Below are 16,248 nucleotides of genomic sequence, written 5' to 3'. Positions count from 1 at the left end.
ACATGGAACATTCTCCAGGATAGACCACACGCTAGGCCACAGAACAAGTCTCAATTTAAGAAGATTGAAATCGTATCAAGCATCTTTTCCAACCAGAAGGGTATGACACATGGAGGCTAAGCGATATGCTACTCAGCAACCAGTGGGTCACTAAAGAAATCAGAGGAAACTGAAAAATATCTGGAGATGAATGAAAATGGAAACACAACAATTCAAAATCTATGGGATGCAGCAAAAGCAGTTCTTAGAGGGAACTGCTAGATTCTAATGATACAAGCCTACCCCAGGAAACAAGAAAAATCCCAAATGAACAACCTAACCATATACCTAAAGGAACTAGAAAAAGAAGAACAAGCAAAACCCAAAGTTAGTAGAAGGAAAGAAAGAATAAAAATCAGAGCAGAAGTAAATGAAATAGACACTAAAAATAAATAAATAAAAAGGAAACATCAATGAAACTAAAAGCTGGTTCTATGAAAAGTTAAAAAAAATTGATAAACCTTTAGCCACACTCATCAAGAAAAAAGAGAGTGACCAAATAAAGAAAAGGAAAAAGGAAACGTTACCACTAACAACAGAGAAATACAAATGATCATAAGAGACTACTATGAATAATTACAGTATATGCCAATAAAAAGGACAACCTAGAAGAAATGGATAAATTCCTGGAAACATCCAATCTCCCAAGACTGAATCAGGAAGAAATAGAAAATATGAACAGACCAAATTGAATCAGTAATTTAAAAGCTCCCTACAAACAGAAGTTCAGGACCAGATGGCTTCATAGGTCAATTCTACAAAACATATAAAGAAGAGTGAACACTGGTCCTTCTCAAACTGTTTAAAAAAATTGAAGAGGAAGGAACACTTCTGAACTCATTCTATGAAGCCAGCATCACCCTGATACCAAAACCTGACAAAGACACCACAAAAAAAGAAAATTACAGGTCGGTATCACTGATGAACATAAAGCAAAATCCTCAACAAAGTATTAGCAAATCTAATTCAACAATACATTAAAAGGATCATACACCATGATCATGTGGGATTTATCCCAGGGATGCAGTGATGGTTCAGTATCCACAAATCAATCAGTGTGATATACCACATTAACAAACTAAAGAATGGAAGGTATGGGGTTATCTGAATAGATACAGAAAAACTTTTGACAAAATGCAATCCATCTATGATAAAAATTCTCAACAAAGTGGTTACAGAGGGTACATACGTCAACATAATAAAGGCCATCTGTTACAAGCCTGCCAGTAACATCCTACTCAATAGTGAAAAGCTAAAAGCATTTCTTCTAAGATCAAGAAGATAAGGATGCCCACTTTTATTAAACATAGTATTGGAAGTCCTAGCAACAGCAATCAGACAAGAAAATAAAATCAATGGCATCCAAATTGGAAAGAAGTAAAATTGTCATTGTTTGCAGATGACATAATACAATATAGAGAAAATCCAAAGGATACCACAAAAAGCTATTAGAACTGATCAATGAATTCAGGAAAGTTGCAGGGTACAAAATTAATACACAGAAATCTGTTGTGTTTCTATACACTAAAAACGAGCTATCAGAAATCAGAATTAAGAAAACAATCCCATTAACAGTTGCATCAAAAAGGATGAAATACCTAGGAATAAATCTCACAAAGGAGGTAAAAGACCTATACTTAGAAAACCTAAGACACTGATGAAAGAAATTGCAGACAACAGAAACAAGTGGAAAGATATACCATGCTTATGGATTGGAAGAATTAATATTGTTAAAATGACTAAGAAAGAGGAAATGCTTATAAATAAAACCAGTTTTGTACTGTGATTTACCAAAGGTTCTTCAGGTTACCTTTCTTACTTCCTCCATTAACCTCTATAGGCTTGGATCTGTTCTTCTGTCTCAGAGAATCAGTTTCCTTTCAGATGCTTCCATTTTTCAAGCAGGTGGACTGTGTATTACCAATGGTGAACTTTGCAAGAACTGTCTCTACAGGTGTTAACTCTTCTGGAAACTAGTTATAGTTGTAAGAAGAGACTAACTGGTGTCAAAGCATGAGAAAGGAAGTGCTAGGAATAATTCTACTTTTGCAGTATAAGCAAAGAATAGATGTTCTATTCCCTGAGTTTTCTCACATTCTTTCAGGTTGAACCTTAATCTTTTTGTGTTAGAATTTTTAAAATATCAAAAATTAACATGATGTCATTGAAGAAAAATGATGAATGCAGATAAGCAGGCAGAAAATCACTCAAAATTCTAGCACCCAGAGAATACCACTGTTAACATTTTGATTTATAGCCTTTGACCCATATCCATATATTTCTATTGAATATGTAATATATATATGTTCTTTGAGTATAATATATACATATTATATATATATATAATATAGAGAGAGGGAAAATTTATATTGCTTTCTCTTTTGTAACAAATATTTTAACTGTATAATGCTCTGTCACTAGCTTTTTTTTTTCAACTTTAGATGAAATGTTATATCTGAAAGTCTCCTGTCCTCTGTTAAAAATCAAACTATTTTAAGACAGAACAATAGGCAATTATACTTAGGTGTTTCAGGAACTTTAAAGGATCTTACATATTATCATTTTTGTGTATGAAAATATACTTCTGCAACTCTAGAATTATATGAACCTGAAGAGTTATGTAATTCTGTTACTTTTGGGGTATTTTGGTTGAAAGTTGGATTCCTCCAATAAAATGTTTCTTGTCTTGTAGTTAAAATATACTCGTCCTGGGCTACCGACCTTCAGCCAGGAAGTACTACACAAATGGAAGTCAGATATCAAGAAGTATCATCGCATTCAGTGTCCTAACCAGGTGGTTCTTTCTCATTCATTTATTCACTAAATGTTGATCAAGCATCTGCTGTTTGTTTCAGTTATTTATTCCTTTGTGACAAAACACCTGAACTTTAGAGGCTTAAAACATCAATTACTTTGTTAACGATTCTGTAAATCAACAATTCTGTCAAGATTCAGAAGGCAGTTGTATATGGCACCAGCTGGAATCATTCATGGGTTGCATTCTGCCGGAAGCTCTGATGGGGCCTGAATGTCAGGTGGCTTCTAAGCAGCTACTTCAGCTGGGAGATTGATTGTCCATATGGCCTCTCTCTCTTGCATGGTAGTTGGGTTACCAGTGGGGTACATGGTGACTGAATTCTCAGACAGAGTATTCCAAGAACATAAAAGCAACAGCTCAGATCTCTTAGGCCTAGCTTCAGAATTTGTTCAGCCTCATTACCATAGCATTCCGTTGGTCAAAAAAATAATAGGACTTATCCAGTTTCAAAGGGAGGATAAATGACTCACTTCTTGATAGGAAGAGTGGCAGAGAATTTCCAGGCATCATTCATCTACTACAGCTGTATATGCAGTACTTTGGGGAGGAGTAGATATATAAGAAGTAAGAGACACATTTGCACTAAAGAAAGCTGATTTTTGGAAAAACTTGAGCATACAGTTTTTTGTATTTTTGTAAGTATCAGAAAAGTACTAGGGAACAGAGTGTTTTAAGCTCTTTTAAACAACTTTTTTACCTCTTTTTCTTTTCTTGGTTTTCTTTTTGTTCTTTGGCTTACATATTTTTCTGTGTGGTTTGTGGTGCAATTTATTGGGTTTCTTCCCCCCTCCCTCCCCCCGCAAGGGTACAGTGGGTTAGTGCAAATGGCCAGATTGCTAAGAAAAGGATGCTGTTTGGTGTGGTCTTCACATGATTTCTTTTTCTCTTTTTCAGGGCTGTGAGGCTGTCTACAGTAGTGTATCTGGCCTTAAAGCTCACCTGGGCTCTTGTACATTGGTTTGTAACGTTCTGAACTATTTATCTTAACATGACCTCTAAAATAGTCTGACATGGAAGAGAATTCAGATTCGGTGAACAGCTGGTTGTCCTGTTTGCTATTATCTTCAAAGGCTGGTTTAGTTTAGTTTTGTTTTTTTTTGTCCCAAAGATCCTCGGTCTGTTAATTGGGTGGGATGCCAGGGTATGTCCAAGATGCAGAATGGGCCAAAATAGCCGTAAGTCATATCAATGAAAAAATTTGGAGAAAAATATATAGTTCTGAGTCCCTACCAGGGATTTAACTTCTTCCACCTGAGCGTCTACCACACTGCGCCTGCCCTATCTTATTGGGCCTTCAACTTCCTAGAATCAACTTACATTGTGCTTATCTGGATTGGTGAAGATCCTCAAACCCATCTGAACTATTCTGGCTTCTGGGGATGGGAGGTGCGATCCCTGGGTGTTAGGCTAACAGCCATTCACCTCACTGAATCTTTTCCATGTTGACCCCAGTGCCCTGCAACCTACCAGTCATGGGGATGGCTGCCACTTTCCATTCCCATTCAGAAGTATCTCCTCACACAAAATAAGCACCATGGAAACCCGAAGCTTCAGGAGCAGAGAGAAGTCTCAGTCAAGGCAACAAGGGAGTTGGAGACATCCAAACCAGATGTGTCCAGGAATGCTTAGGAGTTCGTCATCTTGATCCTAGTTTCTGAGTCATTCAGCTAGATCTTATGGAGGGTACTCTTCTAATTCTGGATTCCTAAGGCACTCTTTGCAGCAGTGGATTGATTCTAGTGGGAAGAATTGCGCATTGGTGCCTCATTGAACTTAAGGAGTTTGATAATTTGAGGGGAGGAGCCAAGAGAACCTGCAAGTGAAGTGGAAGACATAAGGGAAGATAGAAAAACGTGACATGTTACATAATAAAATTAGGGGAACTTCAGGTTGTGTTGGGGAGGATCAGTGGGGTCAGTGTTTGGTATAGAACTGCATTAGGATAGATGTGTTATGGTCATAGTATGCCCAAACTTGTTTTCCTAAATATAGTGGTGTTTCGGATTTTCTTCCTTCTTCACTTTGCTGAAGTAGTATCTCCTCTTTTCATCTCTGACAGTCCCTACCTATTGCCCAGGTATGTGTTCCTGAATTTACCCTTCTCTTTCTTTCTTTCTTGAAAATAGGGAACCTTTGTGGCTGGAAAATACAAGTGTCTTCTATGTCAAAAAGAATTTGTGTCAGAGAGTGGTGTCAAGTATCACATCAACTCTGTCCACGCTGAGGTGAGGTTTCTCCTTTCCCACAGTGTTTTTATATTCTTGTGGACCCCATGAATATGCCACAAGGGATGGGAATTTTGTGCCTGTTATTATAGGCTAAGACTGTCAGAGAGACTAAAGGGTCTACATTAGAGTTTAAAAACTTCCTAAAATTAGGCGTGTAATAGTTTTTTTCTGTGAAAGCATTTAAAATCACTGTGGGTGTGAGCATCCCTGACTCTTCTAGTTATTTTAAGTCCGATTAAATCAGACATCTGGGAACCAGGCTGCATTTACACCTTTGGAATTCTTGTTTCACAGCAATGTCTGTGCTCCTGTTTTCCGGTATTCCAACATCTTGGAGCAACCTGTTTTGAATATTGTTGAAATACCATATAGAAACAATGTAAAAGATGTTATTGAGACAATTGAGGCAACTTGAATACTAGCTGTACTACTAAGTAATATTAATGTGTCAATGTTAATATTCCAAAATGTGATAATTGTATTGTAGTTATGCAGGGGAATGCGCTTGTTCTTAGGCAGGTACATGATGTTTTTAGGGATGAAGTATCATGTCTGTAGCTAAATTGTGAATGGTTCAGAGGAAGGGAGGGAGGGAGGGAAGAAGGGAGAGAAGGAGGGGAAGAGAGAGTAACAATGGTCAATCTAGGTGTTCATTGAACTATTGTAACTTTTCTGGAAAGTTTGTAAATTTTCAAAATTAAAAAATTCTGTTAAAAATGCTTTAAGTTCAGAAGGTCAAGAGTTTTCTCTTGGGGAAAGTTTTTAGGAGTCCAGGTGAACAGAGAAATTCTCTACCATATAATTAAATACCTTATTGCAAAAGCTCAAGGAGTAGAGTGTGCATTCTCTTGGCATATTTTACTGCAGATACTGTTGTTGCCTGGTGAGGAAAAATAGCAAGCGCCTGCGGCTGTCCTCTGCCCTCAGATGCAATAGTTCTTAGCAGTGTGGGCTTTAGTCAGTGTCATCCATTGTGGTTCCTGTTGCTTTACTGGTTGAAGCTTTGGGAATCCCTTTCCATATCTGAGATTTCTTCAGGAAGGCAGTCTCTTTTTTTTTAATAATGTTACCTTTCTATGCTTTGGGAAGTATTTAAAAGATAATTATCTCCTGACAAAATCTGGCCTTTGTATAGTTCACATGTTTCTCCAGTTTCTGTTTCAAAAGTTGGAACCAACAAATTTCACTTAGTTTGGGACTTGCTCCCAAGTATTTGTTCAATAATTTATGCCTGTATTTATGAAATCCTTATGGTGTTAAACATGTTTACCTTGTTCCTCCCTTTCTGCCTCACTTTTTTTTTTTAATTATATTTATTTTTTTGGCTGCATTCAGTCTTCGTTGCTGCACACAGGCTTTCTCTTGTTGCGGAGAGCTGTGTGCGGGCTTCTCATTGCGGTGGCTTCTCTTGTTGTGGAGCATGGGCTCTAGGCTCCTGGGCTTCAGTAGTTGCAGCATGTGGGCTCAGTAGTTGTGGCACATGGGCTCAGTAGTTGTGGCTCGCGAGCTCTAGAGTGCAGGCTCAGTAGTTGTGGCGCACGGGCTTAGTTGTTCCGCGGCATGTGGGATCTTCCCGGACCAAGGCTCGAACCCATGTCCCCTGCCTTAGCAGGCGGATTCTTAACCACTGTGCCACCAGGGAAGTCTTAATTTTTTTAAACTGAGACTCAGAGAGGTTAAGTTAATTTTCTGATGGTCACATGGCTAGAAACAGAGCTAGGATTTGCACCCAGGTGGTCTGGCTGCAAAATTCATGCTCTTAACCACTACACTGTCATGAAATAAAAATCTCCTATGGCTCAGTGCTTTACATCTCATGAGAAGATTTTTAAAAGGAGAGGAGTGGGTGGGATCATGCTAAGTAATCAGTAGTACCCGAAATCATGTCTTACACAAGAAATGCTTGTAATGACTGCTCTGTACTGAATTTCTCCAGTTTAAAAGACACAGTTCTAAGCTCTGGTTCCATATCTGTTTCCTCTTTACTGTGTTCTGTCCTAATCATGCCTTTAAAAAAAAATCTTCCCATACCACTTCCTAGTGCACTATATTTTGACTGGATAATGTTTCTGTTTTGCCTCTGTAGGATTGGTTTGTTGTAAACCCAACAACGACCAAAAGCTTTGAGAAGCTGATGAAGATAAAACAGCGACAGCAAGAAGAAGAAAAGCGGAGGCAGCAGCACAGGAGCCGAAGGTCTCTAAGAAGGCGGCAGCAGCCTGGCATTGAGCTTCCTGAGACAGAGCTGAGTCTTAGAGTAGGGAAGGATCAGAGGAGGAGTCATGAGGAACTGCTCGTGGCAACGTCCTGTAAAGAACCAGAGCAGGAGCCAGTGCCAACACAGTTCCAGAAAGTCAAGCCCCCAAAGACGAATCATAAACGAGGAAAGAAATAGGCAGGCAGTGTGAAAGCACTCCTGGGAGAGTGGATGGGATGCTGTGGTCACAGGGACCTGTGTGGAGAGGCCTGAGTCACGGGGGCCAAGTGAAGAGAAATTTACTCTTTCAGCTGTTTGTGTAAGGCTGTGGCACTCTCAGCTCCTTCCTCCTGTGTAAATTTCAGTGTTTTCCCTATTGATTCACGTGGACCCTCCACCACCCACACCCCCATCTCCTTTTCGGTAGATTTTCCTGCTATTCTCATTGGAGTCCTCCTGTTTTTCTCTTATCTTGCCCAAAGAGCTCCTCCGTAAGGCCCACTATAGGCCCTTCTTGCCCCATACAAGACTAAGAAACGTGTTTGATTATCCTTTCCATACTGGGGTGTAGAATGTTCTTGGAAGCTCCATTGATTTCGTAGTCACTCCATCATCTTATAAAACAATTCCAAACTAACTCTTTAAAACCATACTGATTTATCATTTTGTATTTGTGATATAACAAGCCTAGAACCTAGAACTGTTGTCACTCCTTTAATAAGGTTCCCCCGTCTGCTTGGGTGACAGAATTTATGGAGGCTCTTTGTTGTCTCAATACGGTTTTAGGATTGAAAGTGAGAAAATAGATTTAGAATAAAAAAGCTAGACCCTCCGGACACAGGTTTTCCTAGGAAATGCTTTGTTTGTCCCAGGTGGCAGTAAGTAACTAGACCCACACACATGAAATGCAGCCTTAGGAGGAATGTGTCCCACACATAAAATGACTGGAAAGAAGAAAGTAGCAGCAAAAATAAACACCGCCTCAACTTCCCTGGGTGTGAGGCCTCCTCTGTTGCTATGACCAGTGCCCTCCTGCAGCTTGTCTTGCTCCTGACGTTTTGAGGATTGAAAGAGAAATAAACCCTTTTGCTCCTGATGTTTGACACAGAACCCTAATATTGCTGGTACTCCTGTGAGGATTGGTAGCCAAGGTGCACATTCCTTCTCCCCTGGACTTGACCTGACTTGTTAGTCTGCACTCTGTTAAGTCCTCGTATCTCCCTTTAGCCAAAGTCTGTCTCTTTGAATTTTCTGAGAATATTGTCCTCTACCTTCTTTTTTAGATGTTGTGTTCTGTCCTTTTTATAACCTGAGACTTTGACACCAGGTGTAGATATTTATCTGGAGTTGGAAAGAAAAGTTCTTTTTCTGAACCTCATGCCTACCTGATAGTATCTGTTAGCCTGTTTCTCTTTGAGGCTGGCTTTCCCTGGAGCATTGGTTAGAGCAGCTCTGTTGTCGTATTCCTGGATTCTCTTCCCCTTTTCCATAAATATTGGTCTTCTATATTCTTGCCAATTTTTGTGGCTTATGCCACATAAAAAGCCAGGGACCCTTAACCCTAATATGGACCAATACTGCCTTTTCAAATTCTGAAAGGCTGTTACCACTTTTAACTCTGTTCTCTGTGCTCCTCCATATAGCCTTAAAATGTGGGCTTTTGTGAAGACCACTTTCAAACATGGGAGCATTGAAACCTGGTTGGGATACTGCCAGAACGGGTAGTTTTGCAACAAGGGAAGGATGTGGTCTGTCCACTCGACATTGTCATTGGCAGTTGCTCCCTTAAAGCCCTTTCCGTACATGAGGATTGTCAGGGAGGAAAATGGAGAAGCTCTGTTAATTTCTGGTGAGTAAGACTTGGGGAATGTTTGGCAATGGCAAGAAAAATAAATGACTCTGTGTTAGAATGATGTTTTCCATTGTTCATTGACTCCAACGTGCTACCTGTCTCCTTGCTGACATAGTGTGTCTGGGGAAGATAACGACTAGAGATGGGAATGAGTTTGGAAGAAGTAACACGTACAGTTGTGTCAGTAGTTCTTTAGGCCCTGAAATATGCTGGTTCAAATGAATCCACTCATACCTTGCTTTATTGCTCTTCCTCTTACAGATAGCGATTTTAATTAAAGTATGTACATTGTTGTTTTAGACATAATGGTATTGCACACTTTAAATAGACTACAATATAATATAAACATACCTTTTATATGCACTGGGAAACTGAAAAATTCATGTGACTTGCTTTATTATGAAATTTACTTTATTGTGGTGGTCTACACCCAAACCCCCAATAACAGATGTGTGCCTGTAATTGGTTTGAGATTAAACTTGTCCAGTCTCATCCGGGGCCCTTGCAGGTGATCCTTTTATTTTTCCTGTCTGAGCCAGGGATCAGCAGGACTCACTAGAGATGATCCTAAATATATTAATTGAATTTTTAAGATTTTTAACCAAATTCATTAGAATAATATTTATTGAAGTTGAGCGGTATCAGGTTTAGCTAGATTTTGGAGCAATGTGAACTCCCTGCACTTTGGAATGGACATTGGGTACAATCAATTTAAAAACTAATTGGCAGGATCTCTTAAAATTGAAGATATGCCCTGAGACTCAGTAATTTCACTCCTACGGCTATACAAACTACTCCTGGTCAGGTGTTCTACTAGACATCTACAAGAATGATGTTGCAGTCTAATTTCCAATATGTACTGGAAACATCCTGTACCAGAGACTACTGGCTGTCCAGCAAAATTGGCTTTACCTTGCAGAATTATAGGATTATAGGAGAAATGGCTAGACTGCACTTCCAGCCCTCCAGCCAATTCCCCTGTAGTGATGGGGTAGCCAACTAACTTCTCTCTGGTGGAATGTGAGTGCAAGTGATGTGTGTCAATTCCATGCCAGGACTTTTAAGAGAGCGAGTGTACCTCCATGCTTTCTTTCCCCTTCTTCTGGCTAGATGCAGTTGATAAGGCAGCTCTAGGTCATGGTAGACCATAACATGGAAGATATCGATTTCCTGAATGACCCCAGGAAAGACTATTTGCCAATCAGGATGATCTATCTATCTGAGACTATTGTATGAGCAAAAAATAAATGCCTTTTCTTTGAGTCATGATATAATCTTGGGTCTCTTCCTGAGCCTAGTCTCTTACATAAGCTACTTGTCCATTATCAGGAGAAAATGGGTAAGTTGTGGTCTTCATCCTGAGGAATACTATACAGCTGTCAGAAGAACCAGGTCTTCTTTTAAAAAAAATTAGCATTTGTTTAATAGGTTTTAAAGCACTTTTTCCCTCACATCTCTTTAAAACAACTGATTCATTCAACCAAGAGACACAGAAAACCTTTACGTGACTCAGTGGGTAAGTCATTGGGGGAGAGGACCTGGGTCTCTGCATGCCACTCGAGGTAGTGGATTTCTTCCTAAGGCAACGGGGACAGCTAGGGGAGTGTCAGGTGGGGGGTGATACCACCAGATGTGAACTGAGATGATGGATGGGGCTGCCCCTCTGCAGCAGCATGCAGGACGGGCTGGATTTTCCATTTCAGTCAGGTAACCTTACCCCTTTAACACTACCCCAAGAACCAGGTCGTCTTGTATCATCATGAATACAGCTCCAAAATAAAGTCTGGGAAAAGCAAGTTATAGAATACATCAAGAGTCCCATCTGTGGAAGGTTTAAAAACATGGAAAAACAATGCTCTATTGTTTATGGATATATAGAAGTAAAAGTATATAGACTACATAAATATAGTACCTATAAATATATTTTAATAAAATACAGAAAAGATAGGAAACCATGCACAGGCATGATAAACATCAACTTTAGATAATGCTTCTGGGATCCAGAGGGACAAGTGAATGGTAAGTTCTTATTTTTTCAAATGGATAGTGAGTTTGTTATACTTTTCTATATCTTTTGCTATGTGTGAAATGCTTCATTTTAAAAATCTGTTCAGGCACTTCTCTGGTGGTCCAGTGGTTAAGACTCTGTGCTTCCGCTGCAGGGGGCATGGGTTCAATCCCTGGTCTGGGAAGAAAGATCCTGCAAGCCGCATGTTGTGGCCGAAAAGAAAAAGTTCACACAAACAAGAAAGAAAAAATACTCTGCCCACCTCCTTCTTCAAAAGGAACAGTTTAGGAATTTTTCTTCTGCTTCCTCTTCCCCTCACACTAAGAATCAGCTCTCCCCCATGTCTTCTGTTCACCTCCATGTTTGCCATTCCATTCTGAACAGTCATCACCTCTTGCCTTTTCAAGAGCTTCCTAACTGGATTCCATCTGCTTTTCACTGGCTTGGTACACTCCGCATACTGCTGTAGTGAGTTTTTATACTGTAAATCAACCTCGTTCACTTGCTTAAAGCCTAGTGATTTCCCAATGCACTTAGAATAAAAGTCATCCCCTTTACCTTGTCCTACAAGGCCTGCCTACTCTATTAACCTTTTTAGCCTCATCCGCCTCTGCTCTGTCCGTGTTCGCTGCCATTCCCCAACTACACTTAGCCACACTGACTCTTCTGTTCCTTAATCCTACTAAACTCCTTCCCATCTTAGGGCCTTTGCATTCACTGTTCCCTCTGTCTGGAATGTCTTCTTCCCCAATTTTTGTACATCAGGCTTCATGTCGTTCAAGTCTTAACCTAAATTTCACCTCACAGGTCTTTTCCATCTAAATGCACTTTCTGTAACATCACCCTCTCCTTTCCAGCACAGGAAAGCAGACGAAAAGTAGGCTGAGATCCTCGTTGGCCAAACCTACTGCTGGCTTGCTGACGGGAATTTCTAAGGGCCTTTATGAACAGGAGTCCCCAACCCCTGGGCTACAGACCGGTGCACGGCCTGTTAGGAACTGGGCCGCACAGCAGGGGGTGAGCAGCGGGGGAGCGAGCAAAGCTTCCTCTGCCGCTGCCCGTCGCTTCCCATCGCTCGCATTACCGCCTGAACCCTCCCCTCCCCCCCAACCCCACCCCACCCACCCCCACCCCCCGTCCGTGGAAAAATTGTCTTCCACGAAACCGGTCCCTCGTGCCAAAAAGGTTGGTGACCGCTGCTTTATCAGATGATTCACCCTTTAAAGTCTTCAAGCCCTCAGAGGCCTCACAAAGGGACAGCCAGGAGCAGTACACCAGATCAGATCCATTATCTGGGATGAGGAATTCAAAATAAACTGAGACAGGGTGGAAGTTACTCACTCCTGAATTAATTCATCTGGACAGCACTGGCAGGAGGGGGAATTAACAGCAGATTAATAAGATTACCCATCCCTCTTTCCTTATCCTTAGTTTTATATCTTCCTATGTTTTTTGCATCGACAGAGAATAACGGTTTTGAATGTGTCTTGGATACCATAGTTTAAAACAGGCTCTCTGTATTTTCAGCTCCACTGAATAGAACTATTCAGGTTAAGGCAACTGTGTGCTACCTAACATTCTACTTTGTGCACTAAAACTGCATTTTTATTATGTGCACACTAGTATGAAGAAGACATGCAGAGTTGATAAGACATGAGAAGAGAGGTAAGTAGAAGGTACATTACATTGGAACAATAATGAAATCAGTGGGTATATTATAATCTGAGTTTATTTTCGATAACAAAATTTTAAGAACCAAGACATTACACATTTAACAGAAAAGTTGTTAAAGCTAGAAGTTAAGGCACATTGAGGCAAAATCCTTTTCTGAATCTAATTGTACAAGAATTCATTTTACATACGAATAAAACTGAAATCTGGGAAAACCATTATGAACTTTTTCATCACTGACAATTTCTTGAAAACATTAAGTTGATTCTGTTTTTCCACAAAGGAGCAACATTAAAATGAGGCTGCATTTCTGTACCAGGATTCAGCATTCAAAGAAATCCCTGATCTAACCATCAGTATGTCCTAAGTGCCAAAAATATAACTACCCTAAAAGTCTATATTAATTTAAAATACTATTCCTAGTTCTACTGAAGGGGCATAAAGAGGGTACACATGAATAACAAAACGCATTTCAAGGACTAGGAAGTGCTTATGCAGTAAAAACGTAGTAAGTGACCTAAAGCTAAAGTGCTCACTCTATCGAAACTTCAGTCATCTTTGTCATCTTAGAAATTGAGGATGTTGCCTGGGAAAGAGATGGCAAAAGACTCTTTAGAAAGTTCTCCAAATATATGAAAACTTTCTTTTGATACATTTTCCTAAAACAGGCAGAAGCACTCAGTCACCTCATTCAGGCTAGAGGTATTTCTCCACAGAAAACTGACCAGGTATACATACCCTCTATCTTCTCTTCCCTTCACACAGTTTACACAAAGCAAAAATGGTATGGGCTGAGCATCAGACAGGTTACTCTGCCTAAGGCTTATTACACTTGCTGTTAAGAGTTTTTCAATCATGAGAAAACTGTAGAAGCAGCTACCTGATCACCAGCACAAACTTTACAAAGAGCTTAAAAACACTGTGTGCTAAGGTGGCCAAAGAAGTGAGGATACATGGACATTGGTTCTTTACAGAGCAGAAAGCAGAATATAACAATCTGAAATGCTATTCTTCAGGGGGCTTTTTCTATAAAGAAACCTAACTTAGCTAGGTGAAACACACCACACAACTATTTTCCTGTCACTTCCGCAAGGTGGTTTTCTTGAGGTAGTTTCACATCTGGGTTTTTGGCAAATGGTACTGGGTTATCTGGAGGTGTGAGGCACAGCCCATTTATTACCAAGAGCTAATTAAAGAAAAACCTAACTTTAAGGGAAGCCAGTCCCACACATAATCTAGCAGTACTGCTGGAGAAAAGCACCTAATCCTTCACACTAACACATCAAGATGGATATTTAACCACAGCACCCTGAGATCCCAAAGCCTTCCTAACCTGGTTTATGTTACGCAGCACCTAAGAACCCCTGCTCCATTCCTGACTTCGTGTTATTTTAGGAATTACTTTGGATGCGTCCTTGATTTGGTGCCTAGGGCAGGGTTCAGTGTGGTCTTTGGAGCACCTTGTCCTTTTGGGCACGGATTACGCCTTTCTTGCAGCCGTTGCCTCCCCCGGCTTAAGCAATCTAGGTACCACTGCTCCTGCTGCAGCTGCAGCTGCTTCTTTTTTAAACGGCTGTGAGTAGCCTCCAACTTCTGGCATTTCTGAATTAGCTGTGGTAGTTCCTTCTGTAACTGCTGGTGCTGTCTGTCGATGCTACTGTGGAACTCGGAAGTGTACTGCTTTGCTGCCCTCTCCAAGGCCTTGTTCTTGCTGTTCAGCTCCTTTGTTGGTCTTTTTCCCAACTGCCTTGCATCTAGCTCACTCAGTTGTGCCTCCAGTAATGCTTTATCCTGGAAGAACTGGACCAGCATGGCCTGTTTCTTTGCAGCTGTCTCAGCGTGGGTTTTCTTTATCTCCTGCTGTAGTGTCTGAATTTCTCTCTCCTGTTTCTCCTTTACTATCGAAATGTCCCTCATTGCCTCCAACTGCTTATTCAAATTGGATAGGATCTTTTCTTTCTGCAAGAGCTCTGTTTTAAGCGCTGAATTTTTTCCCGCATATTTGGAGGTTAATTCTTGTCTCCTTTGTTCAATCTGCCCACTTTGTTGTAAATAGTAGTTCCACAGCTTCTCGGTTCGCTGTCTAGACTCCTTTGTTTGCTTGGTCAGGTATTCCAGAAAGAACTGGTTTTCCTCCTCGACACGTACGTTTTCCGCCAGCAGCTGCCTGGTTTCCTCCACTAACGGTTCTAGTCGGATTTGAGTTTCTTTGATTTGCTTGTCTAGCTTCATCATTTCCACTACTGCCTTTTCTTTAAACCTCTTCTCTGCCTTTGTTAGCTTCTCTGGCTTGAGAAAATTTATGAAACTAAGATCCGGTTGAAGGGAATTACTGGAGTCCTCAGCCAACCTGAAGGGAGAACAAGAGAGACATCCCCCCATGTTTTTCACGAAAAATTAGGAAATAATTTTAAAAATGCACACGTACTTTAATTCATATCCCAAGTCTTTGGGAGCACCTACGATGTTCCTCACACAAGGCACGGGGGACAGAGCTAGGGGTAAAGACGAGGGAGTGTAGTTTACAACTGACAATATGCCGTCTCTACAACCCTGCGAGGTAGTATCTTGAGGGTAAAGAGGAGAAAACAGGTTCAGAGAACTGAAGTGACTTGGCCACGATGTACACCGCCAGCGGGTGGCAGAGCCTGGGTCTAAAACCCAGATCTCACGGCTTACTGAACACTACAGCTGCTCCAAAGGGCCACCGCAGCCAACTGGGCGGTCGGGAGTAGGAGTGTATACATGGCTCGGCTCTTTCACCACCTTTCCGTGTACCGAGGGCGCCTGGGTGGAGAGAAGCGCCTCCTCAGTACCTACTTGACAAACTCGGCAACCAAATGTTCCTCCCCAAAGTCACGGTGCACCTTTGCGGAGACCCCCAGGGAAAGAGCCCTACGGTCTGGGGCTGGCGACACGCGGAAACGGCGTCCCAGTGCGGAGGGTTTTTCCAGTTTCTCCGGGCTGGTCTCTGCGGCTCTTGGCGGGGCCCAGCAACCCCGGCGCTCGCATCCCGCCCGGGTCCCGGCACGTCCAGCCCTGAGCCGCTTAACCTCCTCAGTCGCCGGACGAGCCCTAGCGGCCGGTTCTCCGGCGGCTCGGTTACCCGCTCTCGGGGGGCCGACAGGAAAAGGCACTCTCTTCACTTTCATAGTGTGGGAGCCCGGGGGTCCCTTGTCGTCCCGCCCGCCCGGGGTCCAGAGCTTTGCCCTTCCCAGGCCCTGCCCGACGACGGTGAGCGGCTCTTTAGGTGGCCTACTCCACTCGTCCTCCCAGTGTCTCCACTTCCCCGCCTCTGTCCCTAGTTGGGCCCCCATCCGGGTCTGGACGGACAGAGCAAAGGCGCACGCCCGGCCCCGTGGCCCTGCCCTCTCTGGCCGGTTTGGTTCGGTTCGGTTTGGTTTGCTCTGTTCTAGTCTCATTCAGAGTTCCGAA

At 41.7% G+C, this 16,248-nt stretch overlaps 2 protein-coding genes across 3 annotated transcripts in view; one reads left to right on the top strand and one right to left on the bottom strand.

Annotated features, from left to right (window-relative positions):
• Positions 1–10,397, top strand: part of ZNF512 (zinc finger protein 512) — a 36,451-nt gene extending 26,054 nt beyond the window's left edge. For both annotated transcript variants that reach the window (XM_060026906.1, XM_060026904.1), the window contains exons 11-14: positions 2,732–2,833; positions 3,752–3,814; positions 4,984–5,082; positions 7,172–10,397. In XM_060026906.1, coding sequence (XP_059882889.1) covers positions 2,732–2,833; positions 3,752–3,814; positions 4,984–5,082; positions 7,172–7,480 — 573 coding nt within the window. In that variant the 3' untranslated portion in view covers positions 7,481–10,397. The remainder of the gene's footprint in view (positions 1–2,731; positions 2,834–3,751; positions 3,815–4,983; positions 5,083–7,171) is intronic.
• Positions 10,398–14,211: 3,814 nt separating this feature from the next.
• Positions 14,212–16,235, bottom strand: CCDC121 (coiled-coil domain containing 121). Its single transcript, XM_060026328.1, has 2 exons — positions 15,634–16,235; positions 14,212–15,163 (listed from the first exon to the last, which is right to left on the bottom strand). Exons 1-2 carry the CDS (start codon positions 16,233–16,235, stop codon positions 14,212–14,214), a joined length of 1,554 nt encoding a protein of 517 aa, XP_059882311.1.
• Between the last annotated feature and the right edge of the window lie 13 nt (positions 16,236–16,248).

Source organism: Delphinus delphis, chromosome 12 (genome assembly GCF_949987515.2).
Source record: "Delphinus delphis chromosome 12, mDelDel1.2, whole genome shotgun sequence".
Taxonomy (NCBI): domain Eukaryota; kingdom Metazoa; phylum Chordata; class Mammalia; order Artiodactyla; family Delphinidae; genus Delphinus; species Delphinus delphis.
The sequence above is the reverse complement of the archived record's forward strand: the minus strand, read 5'-3'. Positions and strand labels throughout refer to the sequence as shown.

Bases quoted from the DNA above. Each gene is read 5' to 3' on its own strand.
- CCDC121 (XM_060026328.1), bottom strand. From the start codon at position 16,235: ATGAGACTAGAACAGAGCAAACCAAACCGAACCGAACCAAACCGGCCA. The intron at 15,164-15,633 runs GTAGGTACTGAG...TTCTCCCTTCAG, and splicing joins TTGGTTGCCGAGTTTGTCAA to GTTGGCTGAGGACTCCAGTA.